The sequence below is a fragment of the Pollicipes pollicipes genome, unplaced genomic scaffold (assembly GCF_011947565.3).
Source record: "Pollicipes pollicipes isolate AB1234 unplaced genomic scaffold, Ppol_2.1 Scaffold_4881;HRSCAF=5763_pilon_pilon_pilon, whole genome shotgun sequence".
Taxonomy (NCBI): Eukaryota; Metazoa; Arthropoda; class Thecostraca; order Pollicipedomorpha; family Pollicipedidae; genus Pollicipes; species Pollicipes pollicipes.
In genome coordinates, this window is record NW_023596576.1 from 46,792,104 (window position 1) to 46,809,193 (window position 17,090).

The following is a 17,090-nucleotide window of genomic DNA, read 5'->3' on the forward strand; positions in this document are numbered from 1 at the left end:
GTATATACATACCACAGGGCTCCAGCAGCAGTTAGCAGAGGTTTGGCGTAGTCACAAAACATGCGGCGCAGCAAGCATGCAGAGGTAACGGGAAGGTGGCCCTCTCTGCTAAAATGAGGCTGCATTATGACGTTTCGAGGGGTTCGTGTAGGGGAGAGAGTTCTTTCCGTGCTACAATCGGCACATTTCGTTAACATTTTTGCGAGAACCTTGTGACGACTTCGCCGAGTCGCAGCCTTCCATAAAGTCTTAAGGGCACCTTTGCTGCTGATGAGAGCCTTTTTGACTGGATGCCCCTCTCCCGATTAAGATCAGTCGCTCCAAGTCCTTCCTGTCAGTCAGTCGTAGTCAGGATAGCATTGTGGATTGAAAAACGTCCTCGCCTGGGGAAAACGTTACAAGACCGAGGTAAGATGCATGTGCGGTGGTCACTGATCATCACGCGCTGTGAAGTGTGTCGTGGCAGAGACACAATGCTTTCTTCTCCACATGGGCGGGTTAAATTCACTTTTGTGCTTCAGGATAATGTTCACATTTTTATAATAGGCTCCGTGAACTAACAAGCACTTGCAACCTCTTCTGACAAATTTTCCTCCGTTGAATATCTCTGGCATGCTCTGTTCTGTCGCGATGTATTCGCATTGTTGAACGGCGTTTAGTTGTGCCTTTACAACTTTGGTGCCCACAAGAGCTTGCTAATTCGCGAAGTTAAACATTGTAATTTCATGGTATTTTGGCTCAAAAATGAGTACTACTGTCCGTTCCCTGTAATGAAACCCAATCGTTTGTATCATTTCCATAGCGAGGCGTCACTTTTGTTCCACAAGTGCTTTTCCTGGAATGTTACCAATACGGCCAGTAATGGCCGGGGGCATAAAATGTAAATGATCGCTTGCATTGGTAAATTTTCAACGGCAATCTGGTTTTTTAAGTCGTTTGCATCACCTCATCTTCGGAATTTTGGGCTGAGATGACAACGCGCAAGAGATAATTTGAACTTCTGCGAAATAAATTGGTTCTCTCGTAACCATTAGACCGCCAGCTGGTTGCATTCTCAGTCTCTCCCCTTTATTTCATTCTTTTTTCTCACGTAAGAAACATTTCACTTGCTATATTTAAACACTTGGCATAATGCACCCTACAGCAGCGCGTTCAGCCACGCTCCCTATTTTCAACAAAGTAAACTGTAGGCACAGACTCAGCTATACTCTCATTAAAAAGCAAGGTCCGACACCAGTTTCCTATCACCGTTCATTTCCATAATGCCCTGCCCGCTCCCGCCCTCTAACGCGCGCCCATCCTGCCCCTGAACGGTCCAGTAATGGGCGATTTTCATCGTGCTACGCGCCAGGTTCACAATCGACAGATTGCGCCACAGGAGGGGGAGGGGAGAGTATACGCTGTTTGGGATAAAGCGAAGGAATACGGACAGAGTATAGCAGACTTTTCCCGTTCAGTTGGCCTGTTCTTCGACTTGCATTGTATGTCTTGAGTTGTTGGCTGCAGATGATCGACGTCGCCGCCGTGCACTGAGTGCCGGCGGAAGCGCCGCGCCGCGTCAGGGGCACCCGCCGAGCCGGCTCCCCTCTCTCCGATTCTGCCTCCCTCTGTCCTGTCTCGACCTGTTCTCTTCTCTTCCCGTCACGTGACGACCCCCGCCGGTCTTTTCAGTCTTCTGCTAGGACCGCCTCCTCCCTCCATTGCGGCCAGTCGCCTAGCCGTGGTTCCTCCCTGTTCCTCTTATTGGTTTCGAAGTACAGAGCTCGTCTCCAGCGTCTCCGTCGGTAAATACATGTCGACTTTGTGACCGACAGCTGGTGTCACGTTTTCCGGGCCATTAACCTCTCAACTCACAGCCAGGGACGCGTTCCCACTTCCCCACAACTCTAAGCAGTGAGTGCATTGACTTGTTCTGCAGTTTCCTTGGTGTAAGTGCATGGTTCTTGGCGTCGTTGGGGTAGTGTGGAAGGGGGTGGGCATTTCTGGTTACCTTCACATGGGTCACGGTTAGAAAAAAGCATGCGTGACCACTACGACCTAGCTTGGTCTCAGAGCTCACAAACTGTCCCAATCAGAAATCGAGCACAGTGGGATAGCCTAGACGAGGATCCTTGCACTGGTCTTTCCCCCGCCACCCCGCATCGTTCAGTGTGTCAGCTAGCGGTGTTGGGACCTTTGCATAGCAGACTTTACATGCGTGACACGACTGTTACACTACAGGTGCTCCAATGAACATCTGGCTGCGGTCTTGTTCCCATGACGTGGGATGTCATTCAGTTGACCCAGACAAGAAACGGACATCTCTCGGCCGACTCGCTGATTCTTGCGTAATGACGCTTTGGTTTGTGATCCATATCTGGCATGTTTTCAGAGTCACTCAAACCTATATCAAACCCGCAGGACTACCGCCATCTCTTCGTTGACTCACGTCGGACAATAAACAAAATTGTATTTGATATGCTGGTTTTGATACTGCGGAGTGAAATCAGTTACTCACCTCGCGGTAGCGATCCATCTTAGCCATGAAGGATGCATGTGTTTTGTTTTAGTCCATCCATATTCCCTCTCGGACTTCCATTCCTCGTTTCGCGAGGGTTACCTTAAGCACACATATTGGCCTGGCCGACGCTGGGTCAAGAAACACAGGACTGGCCCATTGCTGAAATAAGCTCTAAACAGGCTTTAACCGTTATACCCGTAGCTCTGTCCGGTTTATCGAGGATAACAATTACGTGTTGATTGCGCTTGACCTTTTCGCAGCCGTGCAGGGCTCCCAAGCCCTCCTTCTGCACTTATCGCACCTGATCTGTGCTTCACATGATAAGCTGAATCGCATAGGTACCATGTGGGATCTTCTTCAGCAACAGCTTCTTTAGCAAAATATCTTCTATTCCTAGATTTTCTATAAAAGGCAATTCCCTACTTTTACCATTGGTTTTACGCGCGTTACTTTTGAGCTGTTTGCCCCCCGGGCATCACTGCAACAGGGCTGTCGTAAATATTTTCAAATAGCATTCTTCAATTGTCTGTTTTGCCCTCGCGGGTCGGGGCCTTCGGCAACGGCCTCACCATCTCGGGCGAAATAACGCCTCTCCTGCCTGGCCGCTCCCGATGGAAACGGAGCCCATGTCCCCCTCCGTAGCTCAATCTGTTAGAGTGCCTGCCTCCCAGACCGCCCGTCATGGGGCTGGTGTTCGAGACGCTACAGGTACTCGCGATAAGCCTCTGGCTAGGACGGCTCGTGCCCAGTGGCAGCGGCTACTGATGGTCAGATGAGGTCAGAAGGTGGAGCGGCCCGTGCCGAGCATTCCGGCACGTCAAAATGGCATGTGCACGGTCTTCCATTCTCCCTCGAAACGGAAAAAACGAAGAACAAAAAGACAGACGAGATAAAATTTACACTGGAAACCTTGAGAGGGATAAAAGTTGACATATTGATACAATATTGTTAAGCACTTTATTTGTTGGAGCCCAAGCACCAATTGCAACCATAAACGGGCCATAATGTTTTAACCTGCGTTTGTTAAAGAACTGGTGGGAATTAAGAAGCCAGGATATGGTGTTTGTGTTGAAAGCAACGAAAACCGGGAGCCAGGTTCTAATGTTTGTGAAGAGCTCATTTCAACCAGAAACCCATATTTGTATTTGCGAACGGACTATTGACAACCAGGAACCAGGGTTCTGTGTTTGTGAAGAGACCATTTATAACCAGGAAACAAGGTTTTGTGTTTGTAAAGCAGCCAATACGAGACAGAAACCAGGAATGGGGTTTATAAATAACCAGCCGGAGCCAGGGACCCCAAAATCTTGTTTCCATGGAGGAAAGCACGAACCAGGAGCCAACAATGCAGGCCGTGCACGTGTCCTGTCTAACACCAGGACTAAGCAACAGCGTGGTGCTGGCGATGGGTGCCGGCGCTGTACGATGCCTCTTACCGTGGAACAAAACGATGGATCTTAGCATTATAGCAAATTTGATTAGCACAGGGTCGGGTATGCAGGTCAGAACAATATCAAAACCAGCCCATCTTTTTACTGGAAATCTTGCTGTATAGAGTATTTTCTGCAGCATTTTTCGAAGTTCTTGATAACAAGGGCCATAACAGACATTCCCCATGTACTTCTTAAAAGTCCGAGTAGGGTCACTGATCTTAAATGATTCCAGTTAACCCTTTGTTTTCAGTAACGTGCCGCCTAGCATAGCCCTTAACGCTTATTCAGCTTAAAAATCAAACGAACTCGTTGGTTTCGGTTCCAGGTGGTTGAATGATGCTGTCTGGGTCACTTTGGATGCCAATCTTGGTTTTGACCTTGTTTTATCTCATGAGGCCCGGAAATCATGCCTATGGCCTCAATTTTTGATGGAATATATTTTAAATGCAGACGAACCCACCCTGTGAGTTTGGGTATCTAGCTCTCGTAATTTTTGAGATCTCAGGGGCTAAAATTGCCACCTACCCCTCACCCAAGCAAAGGGTATTCAACCGAACATCAGGCCACGTGTGAATGTGCATAGATACAGGCTAGCGGGGTACCCGTATACATAAACACATCGGCCGCCTGATCGACTTAGGATGCGTTGCGTATGGTTCTGGCTGACGATGTGGCTATGGTTCGCTGGCGGCGTGGGTATGGTATGGCTGACGGTGTGGCTATGATTCTGGCCGACGGTGTGACTACTGGTTCTGGCTGACGGTGTGGCTATGGTTCTGGCTGACGTTGCGGATATGGTATGGCTGACGGTGCTGGCTATGGTATGGCTGACGGTGTGGATATGGTATGGCTGACGGTGCGGCTATGGTATGGCTGACGGTGTGGCTATGGTTCTGGCTTGACGTTGTGGATATGGTATGGGCTGACGGTGTGGATATGGATATGGCCGACGGTGTGACTATGGATCTGGCTGACGGATGTGGCTATGGTTCTGACTGACGTTGTGGATATGGTATGGCTGACGGTGTGGCTATGGTATGGCTGACGGTGTGGATATGGTATGGCTGACGGTGTGGCTATGGTATGGTTGACGGTGTGGATATGGTATGGCTGACGGTGTGGATATGGTATGGCTGACGGTGTGGCTATGGTATGGCTGACGGTGTGGCTATGGTATGTCTGACGTTGTGGATATGGTATGGCTGACGGTGTGTCTATGGTATGGCTCACGGTGTGGACATGGTATGGCTGACGGTGTGGCTATGGTATGGCTGACGGCACCATTGCCTTGTACGCGACACGTCAAATATTGTCTCTCCTGTCTTAATTCTCCCTTTTTAAATTGATTTGTTCCGAATAATTTGCATGGGTGGCTTTAGGTCCAGAGTGCCTGCTAAGCATGACCAGTTGTGCATACCCTAAACCCACCAACCAAGTTGTGCCATCAGTTCAATGGATAATTTTGTTTCCGCTTTTTCGCCAGATAGGTCTACGGAGACTTTGTATGTCGCACATTGCTGCAGCACGGCTGCGCAGGTCTGGGGCTTGACTGCCTACAGTTTTTTCTTTTATCAAATCGACCATCGACGTCCGATTTTTGTTCATTAAATTGTTTATCAATCTGGCTCTTATTCCTGTCAACTTGCGTCCATTACGACTTTGTCCGATTCGAGTTTTATCCCTGTCGACTTGTTGACGTTTGAGGTGTTCTGCAATATTTTACCACGGTCTACTTTTATTCCTTTGACTCTTTCCGATTTGGATTATTTTTCCGATTTCCCTCCTCATCTCAATTGGTCCGATCAGTGCAAGATGGCAATTTAAGATCCAGTCCCATTGGCAATCGTGTTGAAAGATCTTTATCGTGGCATGCCACGCCATGACGCGGCCGCCCATAGTAAGGTGATTCTCGAACCAGATACGCTATCACCTCTGGTGAACAAATGCGGCCTAAATGCCAACCATGTGATTCAGCCATGAAACTTAACATTATCCTCGACTGTGCACTGCCAAGGAAGGGGAGACACATGGGATGGATGGCAAAACAAGACACAACCTCTTAAAACCCTGGCGAGAACTGGTGCTGATCCCGCTGCAGGGTGGCCCCATCTTCTCTACTCTCCCAGCCCTGGCCAGGTTCCTCTGACACCCCCGCCGTCGCCCGTCGCCCACAAGCGTACCTTCTCGCCGTCCATCGGTGGGCCGCGAGGTCTGGTGTGAGGCGGCAGCCCCGGAGGTCCGTCACGCTGGCACGGACCGCTGGTCACCGGCCTCGCTCGCCCGACCGGCGGCCGCGCTGGAATGGCGTCCAGGAGTGACGCACGCGGCCCAGTCGCAGCGGCCAGGGTCACACCAGCGCCCTGCGCGCGCCCGACGTCACCGGCGAACGAAAGCCAGGCGCTCCGGCAGCCCTCCGCGGTCCAGAACGGACCGGATCAAACGACGTTAGCAGGAAGCAAAGTAGCAGTGAGGCACCCCAAGACATGGGTCAACTGGCAAGAAGCTCCTCTTGCTGGCTTCCTTAAAAGGGGCCCGAGACTTCATTCCGCACTGCATTACATCACTCATCCCATACTGCATTGCTATCTGTTACTGGTGGAGACTGTCCATGCACCACAACGAAGTCGCACTGTTTTGTCATTGTTTTAATGTAATTCCATATGATCAGTTTTGCTGCACGTCTCGGGCGCTCCATGACGTGAGAAGGCGCCAACCGATATCTGTTTAACTGTTATTGATAAATACGTGCAATCATTCCATGGAACAAACATACCATTGCCTCATAAATAAGCTAGCAACCAAAACGCAAAGCAATGAGCTGGTCAAGAAGAGGCAGGATGTCCCGAGATGAGAAAGGGTTGAGCGTAGGCACAACCTTGGGGACAGAAGCTCCCTCGCAAAGCTTAACTGCACCTAATGCGTATGAACTTATTTGTCCACTTGTCAGCGCGGCACACAGTGCTGAGCAAACCGCATTTAGGCTTGCTAAATGAAGAACGATCGAGAACATCAGATCACCTTCGCTACAGGCACCCGCGGTTAGCCATGCGCTGCCGTTTTAGGCCCAATTGCGCGCCGTGTTGAGCGAAACGACATTATGGTGATCATGCATCGTGTCTTTGGCAATGAAGCGACATTTGAGCTATAACGACTGAGGACTTACGGCTTGCAAGCAGTTAATGAGGGTGGTCGATTCAAGGTAACGGACCTACAGGGGCCACACCGATTCAGTGAAAGGGCCAGCTGATGGAGCTACCATGGCATGCACCTCAGGCGCGATGCGGTAAATTCACTTATCTAAAAACTTTGGGGAACCTAGGTTATGACCTATGGGTCAGATGATGCCAAACAAGGGCAAACTCTTGACCGGTGTACGAAGTGCTCTCGGATCTTCTGATGCCACCCTTTTCAAGCTGGATACCTTTCCTAAGCAGCAGGCTGCTGGTGTCTGTACCAGGTCAGTGACCATATTTACCCCTAGGTCACGGCGACCAAAAACCTTCCAGATTGTTTTCCACTCGTTTCCTTCCAACCAAACATCTAGAATTACACTGGACGGGCACGTTAATAAAATCAAAGGATTGATCGGGCGTCATTTTAGGTCAGCGATCTGCTCCAACCTTCATGAAGTCCAAATACAGTATCTTTCGGCCTCCCTGTGATCATTAAATTTGAAATGAGCGTTAAAAACTAACCCACAAAGCATATTCTCCCGTAAAAAGTCGTTTGGTTTTGACCATGGCTTGACCTTCATGCCTGTCCCAAGGTAAATGGAATAAGTCGACATCCTAAATCTATTTTTAATTCTCGCATAAATCATGTCAACGATTTATGACTTCGTCTAACACGCCGTTGTCGCATCAGATCGAGTCATTCTCAGGGCGTTACGTTTGCTCACAGGCCAGTCTGGTTCTGACCAACCATAAGTTAGTGATCTTACAAGTGATGTGTCGTTTTGTGCCAAAAGATTGGCTCTCCATCATCTACAGCTGTTTCATGTTTCGTGCGGTTGCGCCAGGGTCGTTCGGAACCTTTCCGGAGAACCCATCCGAGGGTCCAATCGAGCCCGCCCACCGTAGCGCATGTTAAGGGTCGGTCTACTTTGGTAAGATGAGCCGACTCCGATCAGTGGGACGCCATCGGCTGGTGCGATCACGCCCTATGGGCTCAACATGGGTAATATGAAATTTGCAAAGTGCAACAAAATCGCCGCGACGGGTGCCGAAGCCAGGTCCACAGCCCGGCAACATTCTTTTTCCGTAAAACAGAATCAGCATATTTGTTTCCGCATAAGAACGAACTATTGCATGCCTAAAAGTGCGAAAATGTTGTGAAATTGAACAGTTCACTCCCAAATACGTCGCAAATGTAGCAGACAACTAACGTAAATAAATGGCACATCTTTTGCTGAAAAATGCAAAACTGCTGCATTTGCATAGCTAGAATTATTAAATGTCTGCTTGAGACTGTTCCACGCATACCCAATGATGTTGTGCCGGTATAGTCTAAATAGGAAATCTTTGAGTTTGCCGATGCATGCGTATCGGTAGAACTGCAAGCGTTCTGTCTTTACGTTCACCTACTTTCATCAAGCGTACCTGAAACCTCCCATACTAGCTGCTTTGATGAACTTCAGGTCAACCATTAGAGCCACTAGGCTCGCTTGGTTCCATCATCTACGCTTGAAGCAAGTCTGCCCGCGGTCCCAGCCATGGCTACTACGTCTGCGCGCTCTTCCAATGGTGATGCGCGTGCATACCCCGGGCTATCTAGCGGCGGAAGCGGACGCTGTATTCCCCGGACCTCGCCACCGGCCGGGAGGGTGGCATTTGTGGAGGCGACGCCGAAACACTGCTTGTCCGCCCTGCCACAGGGGGTCAGAATCAGCATTCCTATTGCAGGGGTGAGAAAGATAGTCTTTGAGCGATGTACGAAATGGGCGCTCTTAGTAATGCACTCGCAACGCATGATGAACTGTTTTCCCAATTTGCTGTTATTGCACGCTGGAGGCCAATATATGTCGGGTCCTAGTCATGACCTTTTTGACTGTAGGCCCCTGTACTTTCAGAAATAGTCCGCTAGTAACTGCGTTGGATATTGATGCGCGCTGGCAGGTACCTGGCGGCTTGGTTGTCTGTGTTTCGGAATTATAAGTTTGGATCTTTATCTTGAAAGAATAAACCTGTAATATGCCAGGAGGTGCTGGTTAAATAACGCTATCAAGCAACACTCGTGTTAAAGAATCAACCAGCAAATCATTCAAGCTAACGCACCTAAATAATGGATATATGGTGCTACGCTGATGGCTGCACGAAACACAACGCCTAGGGCGGAAAGTACCAATGACCTATACGAATAAAAGATCGCAACACTCTTCACCAAACATCAGGCATCACGAATGACACGAAAACCACGAACATCCGGCTATTCAGTCTGCCCCGTCCTAGCACCCGATGCATGGTGCTGCCATGAGGGCTTCTCGAAGCACAGGTAGCTATGCCAAATGATTTCGATGACCCATAGCGAGTACAGGGAAAAACTTTGTCAGCGGTCACTTGTTTTAATCAGCGCGAATGAGAACCTGTTCCCAAGCAAACAGCAGCTAAACACGCTGCTCAAGCCAGCCGCTCAGACCAAGCTTGTGAGTTAAGTCTCGGACAAATATTACGAGTGTACAGCGATTCTTATATATATTCGTGAGCATTGTCTTAAAATGTGAAAATAATAAAATGGAAAAATTGTCATCTTATAGTTGGTATGTGTTGAAAATCCTACTGCCAGCTGCTTATCCTGGGATCCCCAGGAATGTTCAAACTAGTACGTATACTTAAACTAGGACCACTAAAGTCGTCCTGCAGTGATAGGACTAATCCACTGGTCTACCCTACTCTAAGGCTGTGTAATCTCTTCGGTCCCACGGCGGCGTAAGTCATGACCAATTGATGCACTTGCCACAGCTACATATCTTGAGATCGAGAGAGAGAGAGAGAGAGAGAGAGAGAGAGAGAGAGAGAGAGGAGAGAGAGAGAGAGAGGAGGAGAGAGGGAGAGAAGAAGAGAGAGATAGAGAAAGAGAGAGAGAGAGAAAGAGAGAGAGAGGAGCGAGAGAGAGAGAGAGAGAGAGAGAGAGAGAGAGAGAAGAGAGAGGAGAAGCGAGAGAGGAGAGAGAGAGAGAGAGAGAGAGAGAGAGAGAGAGAGAGAGAGAGAGAGAGAGAGAGAGAGAGAGAGAGAGAGAGAGAGAGAGGGATATATATATATAAGCGGAAGCGGCACATTACTTTATTTCTGTTCCATCTTTTTACGGCTTCCTCACGAACACATAACAGCTGTCAAATCGAGAAGGTACGGCACAAGTAGCAGATCTCACTCAGTGGTTCAAGTATGCATACCCACGAAAAAGACAGGCGTTTTAGTTTTGACTATCATCCCCCGGCAGCGCTTGAGGAAGCACATCCATCGTTCTCTGCACTAATGACAAAGGGACGCCCTTATATCAGACACATGGCGTTTGTAACGTAGCATTCGTGACCGGCTTAACTGAACTCCCTGGTTGCACTCGTTTGTGGAGAGTGTACACACCACAAGGGGAAAGCATGATGACCCAACGCGCAGCAGTGGAGCAGTGCGCAGCTAATAGCGACTTCAAAGACATACACTTCTAGCGAGGACTAAAGACAACGCGCACTTCAAGATTTTAGAGGTGATGCCCTTTCAAAATATTCATCCCAATCTGGACAGACAAACGTGGTCTTGGGCCCTGCCTTGAACGTTGTTTAGGGAATGCACATCTACATATAGTTCCTTTTTCTTTGCGATGAATGCGTATGCCCTCTGGTGAATTGGATCCACTTATTATCCGGACGCGCTCACAGAAACCTTTCTACTTAGCCGCCTGGGTGTTCTGCGAGGCCCGTGGAGGACCCACTGTTATGTGCTGGGGGTTTTGACTGTAAGAAAACTTTTCGATTACCTCAACGTCAACACCCGTCATAAGTTCTCATGTTTCCTTTCACTGTCAGAGGGCCCTGACCAACGCAAGAGGCCCTTTGTCATTCATGGTCTCGTTCTCGTCCCTGCTGAGCAAAGCTTCCCCTGATCGACTCCAAGTCCTTTGTTGACAGAATACTCTGTTAGGCACTGTGGACCCCTGCATAATACAGCGACCATAGTCATGTATATATATATATATATATATATATATATATGTATATATATGTATATGTGTATGTATATATATATATATATATATATATATAGGCGACAGTGACCTTAGTCCCGCGCTTTTTTGTGTTTACAGGGGCCCCGACCAATATAAATCGCGGAGCCGGCCTTGTCCCTGCTTGGGAAGCGGGCCCCAGAGCTCAGACCAAGACAGGGCCCACTGTTCGGTGCTGGTAGTCTCTAGCCGAAATAGAGGAACGCTCCGTGTTAAGGTCCCCAATCGGTGCAAGAGGCCTTCTTACTGCCCTTCGGGCCCTGCAGTCCTACAATTGGGCCCTTGATCATTGGTCTCGAGAGATCTCTCGGCCCCTCTTCGGGCCCCCTCAAACTCCGCTCCTGGCCGAGTCGGAGCCACTCGTCGTTACAGGATCCCTGTTTGGCGCTGCGACGCCTGACCGACACAGGAGCCCTTCATTGCGCCAGGGACCCGAACATTGCAAATTGTGGGCCCTGACCTTGCTCCTGCTTGGGAAGTGGATCTCAAGGGCCCAGACGGGCATGGAGCCGACTGTTTGTCGCCTTGTCGAGACCCCACATAAAAGGGCTAGATAACCCGGATGAAAGATCCTTGAAAAAAGCTCTCTGACTGACATTTCAGGTCACAGCATTATCGGTGTGGGGCCGGGCCCGAGTCCAATCGGATCCTTGATCTTTAGTCCCAAGGGCCCTTTTCAGGGAACAGGGCCCGAGGGTCCCTGTTCGAGCCTCCCTAAACAAAGCCCGTGACCGACTAGGAGCCACTAGCCAGCGCAGGACCCCTGTTGGGCATTATAGGCCCCTGACCGACACAGGGGGCCCCACCTATTGTTTCAGGGACCCAGGCCAGTGCAAATCGGGGCTACCGACCTTGCGTCTGCTTGGGTAATGGGTCTCAGGGGCTCAGACGGACGTGGAGCCGAATGTTCGGTGTTCGTGGTCTCTGACCGACTTATACACACGCATTGTATCAGGGGTTCCTCAGACGATGCAAGACCGCTGACTGATATTTAAGGTCACTACCCTGCGGGTCGCGATTCTTTATGTGATCTACAGCCAGTTGTTCGGGTAGTTATGCCCTCCAACTGGAACTTGATCGTCGGTTCCTGTGGGCCGCCCGGGCTCCTTTTCGGGTCTCATCAAACACTGTCCTTGGTTGGCGCGGGGCCCCTAATGAGTACAGGACTCTCTGCTAGGCATTGTAGGCCCCCGACAGATCTGCCGTCCAAAGGTAAAACCCCAAATGCTAATATCTGGCCATTTTGCGTTTTTACGTCATCTGATTCGTCTTCTCATGCTGAATTCTGATATTCAAACCAAAAGTTGAAATTTGTACAAGCTTTTATCTATAACAATAGACTAAAATCTTGTGAAAATTTGAACTAATGGTTTCGATTCCCAAATTCAGCATGCGCAGACAAATCAGCTGACGGAAAAAAAACGCAACCCGGTCAGAAGTACAGTAGCTCCAACCATTGTGAATCACTGGTCCCGGCTTTGTTGCTGATTGGGAAGTGGGCCCTCAGGCCCATACCGACACGGAGCTGACTGTGCGGTGCTGGTGGTGCCTGACCGACATATAGGCTCATTTAACTCAGGGGTCCCCTATCAGCGCAAGGTCATTTTATTCATCTGACTGTCATTTTAGGGTCCGTCCCCGCAGGTCTGGCGCTCTGATAAGACTCCGACCAGTCCTTCGTGCCCTTAGACTCTCCAATCGGGCCCTTGATCGTCCGACCCCGTGAGCCCTCCAGGCTCTTCGGGACCCCTTAAACACTGCAGTTGGCCGCATCGAGTCCCTTGCCGTACCAGGGCCCATAAGGCTGTGTGGGTCTATGGTAGATGCTGGGGCCCTGACTTATGTCAATCGATGGTTCCGGCTTTGTTCCTGCTTGGGAAATAGATATGCAGGTCCATGCCGCCACGGGGGAGGCTGTGGGTTGCTGGTGGTTTGGGACCGACATATAGACCCTTATAGACTCAGGGGGCCCTTGATCAGCGAGCAGAGCCCTCTGATTGGCAGTGGAGCGCCCGACCCTGAGTGCTGGGCCCTCTTAGTACGACCTCTGGTCAGCTTTTCGTGCGCTTCGGGCCTTCAAATCGGGCTCGTAGTCGCAGGTCCCGGGCGGCACGAATGGCCTTTTAGAACCTGAAAGGGAGGCATGTTTCCTCGTCCTCCCCCCCCCCCCCCCCCCCACTTGCGCTACCGCTTATACGTCCCCAACATTTAGTACAACACGAAGATAGGTCAAGTTATTCCGTAAATCCTCAAACACACATTTACACCGATCCCTCTAGCTTTCGACCATATGCACAACAAATCATATGTGGCGCGCTCATCCCCATAATGCGCGCGCGTAGTTCGGGATGAAGTGCACTGAGAAGTAGAGGAAGCTGTTGTGCGTCAACTGAGTGGCTTAAGGCTGCCATCCATCGCCTAGATTTGAGTAAATCACCTTGATACTAACTGGACGTGATACAGCTCACCCCACTCTCGTCTAAGTCGTATAAGTCGCATAGCCGCACATGATGCTGAAACAAAAGCGCTTCCAAAGTATAGTTTACCGGGTTCTTCGACAGAATTGGCGGCATTCCGTGCGGTTTCGCTCGTGTTTATCCTACTTTTCATGCGGTTCAGATGTGGCGCCTTATTAGCTCCGCGTCTAATAACGCTGTGTGAAAAGGTGAAAACACCCCAATGTTGCCTTTGATTTTGTGTAGAAAATCCCAACTGACTTCCATTTGTCAAGGACTTTTTGGCGGAAATTAGCTCACTTTTATGCATGAAAACCTTAAGATTAGGCCTGCCAAAGTTGAGGGTCGTTTTGACGCCTTCTCACCCTCCCCTATTCGAGAAGTCGAGGGGCAAACATACCTCCTGCCTCTCACCTTGTCTTGCACGCATGGATTATGTATATACTTGAGAATAAATATGCGTCTGGGTATGGGTGTGAGTGAAGCGTTCGCAGAATGTTGGGTGAATGTTTCAAACAAATTGTATGAAATTGCGCTGTTAAGCTTATTGAAGTGATAATTAGATCAATTCATATTAGTGTTACGGTATCACTGGAAGGAGCATTTCCTGAAACCCTTTCATAATTTAGAAGTGAAGTGCTGAAAAAATCCAGACTGATAGGTGACGGTTGGGCGTAACTGATTAGAAATGGGCAGCGGTGGATACGGGCATAAGTCCATGGGTAGCAGATGGCTTTGCTACGAAAAATATTAATCGTGAAGGCTTCTACTTGGACGGCTTGTCTCCCCACGGCTTGTTTGCCTTATAATAGATTGTCCTGCATCAGTGAAATGTCCCCCCTCCCCCTCCCCCAATTACGCATACCAAACAGGGACACAGCCAGGGTCTTGGAAAGGGGGCAGGGTTGACAAAGGGTCACCTGATGGGGAAAACCTCCTCCACCCCTGAGAAAATCGCCGGATATGACTGACTCGAATTCAAAGGGCGCGATATTCTTCTTTGCATGATCGTTGCATGCTTTTTACCTTCAAACAGAAGCCTGAAGTCACAAAACGATCTGATTTGTTAACGCTCTAAGTCAACAAGGCCAACGAACCAGGCGATATACGAGTGCAAGAAATAAACCGCCGGTGCTATTCATTTTTACTAGTGGTGGTGGTAGTTCGTGGTTTGATAGCGCGTGGGCGTCAGGGCCATTTGGCGCCCACCATATTCATTTTACTGCGGACCGGTGTACGCTTTCTTTTATTATGACGCAGTAAACTTTCTAAAACCGTACCGCTCATGGGCTTTCACGGATTTTTTCTATGCTATACAGTGATATTGAAGACGCCGTGAACTTACATTTTATACCCCAATGAAGTCAGTCAAAGTTTTATCGTAACATGGCCAGCTCATGATTGTCTGGAGATGTGCAACCCGTTTTCAGAATGGAATGTTAAAGGTTATGTGAGACAGTTATGAGCATGCGTGTTCAAAAAGCTTAGAAACAAAAATCCAGACGCTAGGCGTTGCAGTCTCCGCAGGCTGCGACGCGCTGGCTCAGTGGTTGACTTTATGTGCCGGCCATTGGGCCGACGAAAACGATGGAGTATCTGGAAATGATAAGTTTAAACGCTTTAACGCATTAATTCGTGCGTTTAAAATGTGGCCCCGGCCACATTTAGCTTGTGCGACCTTAGATTGACAATAGGAAGGCATTATTACTTACAGCACCGCGGACTGGAGCGAAAGCCTCGTGGTGGAACTGGAATAGCAAAGATAAAATCTTCATTTTGGGTGTTGATGTAACTGTCAATCTGTCAGAGCACTGCCTCAAAATGACACAGAGGAACTATTCGCCCCAGTCTAATTTTTTCACGATGCGAGTTGATTTGGAAGGCTTTCGGAAGCATTATTTCACGACGGTGGTTCTCGCGCGTCCAACGCCCGCCGCGAGGTATCAGCTGCAGCTGCCGATTCCGCCCAGTTTGACAGAAACTGCAAGCCAGGCCATTGCTGTTCTTGCTCCTACGATTACCAGCGCGCAGGTTCAAAACCCTTTTAATGTAGTTTGTTTCACTAGTTGATTCTGTAACAGGAATGAACGTTCTCAAGCAAACATGGGTCGGCTTTTTTATTGTTGATCTCATTTATTCCCATGTTTTCGACCCCTGAGGAGACCCCTTACCTTTCTCGGACAAGGGACCCCTCGGGAAAAGCATTAGGGACCGTAATACCGACAAAAGGGTCCCCTCATTGACTCAGGGGCCCGACCAATGTGAGTCGTGGACCCCGGCCTTGTGTCTGCTTGAGAAATGGGCCCCTCAGGACCCAGACAGACACGGGCTGACGGTTCAGTTTTGTTGGTGTCTGATCGACAAAGAGGCCCTCTTCGACTTAGGGTGCCCGCGATCGTCACAAAGGGCCCTTTAACTGGCATTTGTCACTGCGGGCTGGGCCTTCACATCATCTCCAACCAGCTCTTCTGGCCCCTTCGAACACTGCCCCTGCCAGCTCGGGCCCTTACCAATACAGCACCCCTGTGAGGCACTCTGGGCCCCTGGCCGACACAGCGTCCCTTTATTAACTTAGGGGCCCCGACCAAAACAAATCGCAGGTCCCACCCTTGTCCCTGCTTGGGACATGGGCCCTCAGGTCCAAGCCGAGACGGAGGTAACTGTTTGGTACTGGTGATGCCTGATCGACACAGAAGCACGCATCGACTCAGGGGCCCCCGATCGGCACAAAGCCCTCTGACAGGCATTTTGGGGCCTGAGAGGCCCCTTCATACGATCTCAGACCAGCCCTCAAATCGGGCCCTTGATTGTATGTAACGAGGGGCCCGAAGAACCCTCAGGACTGAAGAAAGGAGCATGTGCCCCTGCTTCCCCCGGCCTGCGTTACTAATGCCAAGACATGTCCCCTTCTTGCACGCGCTGTGACCGACATCGGCACCGGATAACTAAATTCATGTCGCGGATCGGCAAAAAGGTCAAACAGTGATCTGTGCAGTCGTCTGTGCTGTAGGTCTGGCTAATGCTGACAGGACAGACAGGTGAGCGGATAGACAGACAGGCACACGCTCGGGAATTAGTGAATTAGATTCAAGATCTATTTCAGTACCTGGATTTTTCTGTGCCTTCATTCACTGCCTCTCTTTTTATAACATTCTATGCAATCTGCTTTGTGTTTTTCTGTACTTTCTGTGAAGTCATGCTGTATTTCCTTGGCTCAGCATCCCATTGCTTTGCCCACATGTATCGACGGAGAGGTGTACGCCTCATCGTTCCTCTGAACGATGAGGCGGGCATCAGTAGCAGCGAGTAGGCAAGTTAGCATCGAGGGGACTCGGGCCACCCGCAAGTATTTACGCCCTGTGACGCCCTCGCCTGGTCAACTTGAACCCCACCCCACTTGAACCCCACTTGACCCCACTTGAGCCTTGCTAGACAGTTGGGCAATAGGCGGCCACGGCGGCCGCGGACCTCCTAAGCCGAGAGGTT

At 49.7% G+C, this 17,090-nt stretch overlaps 1 protein-coding gene across 1 annotated transcript in view; it reads right to left on the reverse strand.

Moving 5' to 3' along the window:
• LOC119101086 (sodium channel protein Nach) overlaps positions 1 to 6,128 on the reverse strand; it is a 76,918-nt gene extending 70,790 nt beyond the window's left edge. The window contains exon 1 of the mRNA XM_037224345.1: positions 6,114 to 6,128. Coding sequence (XP_037080240.1) covers positions 6,114 to 6,128 — 15 coding nt within the window. The remainder of the gene's footprint in view (positions 1 to 6,113) is intronic.
• Positions 6,129 to 17,090: the final 10,962 nt, after the last annotated feature.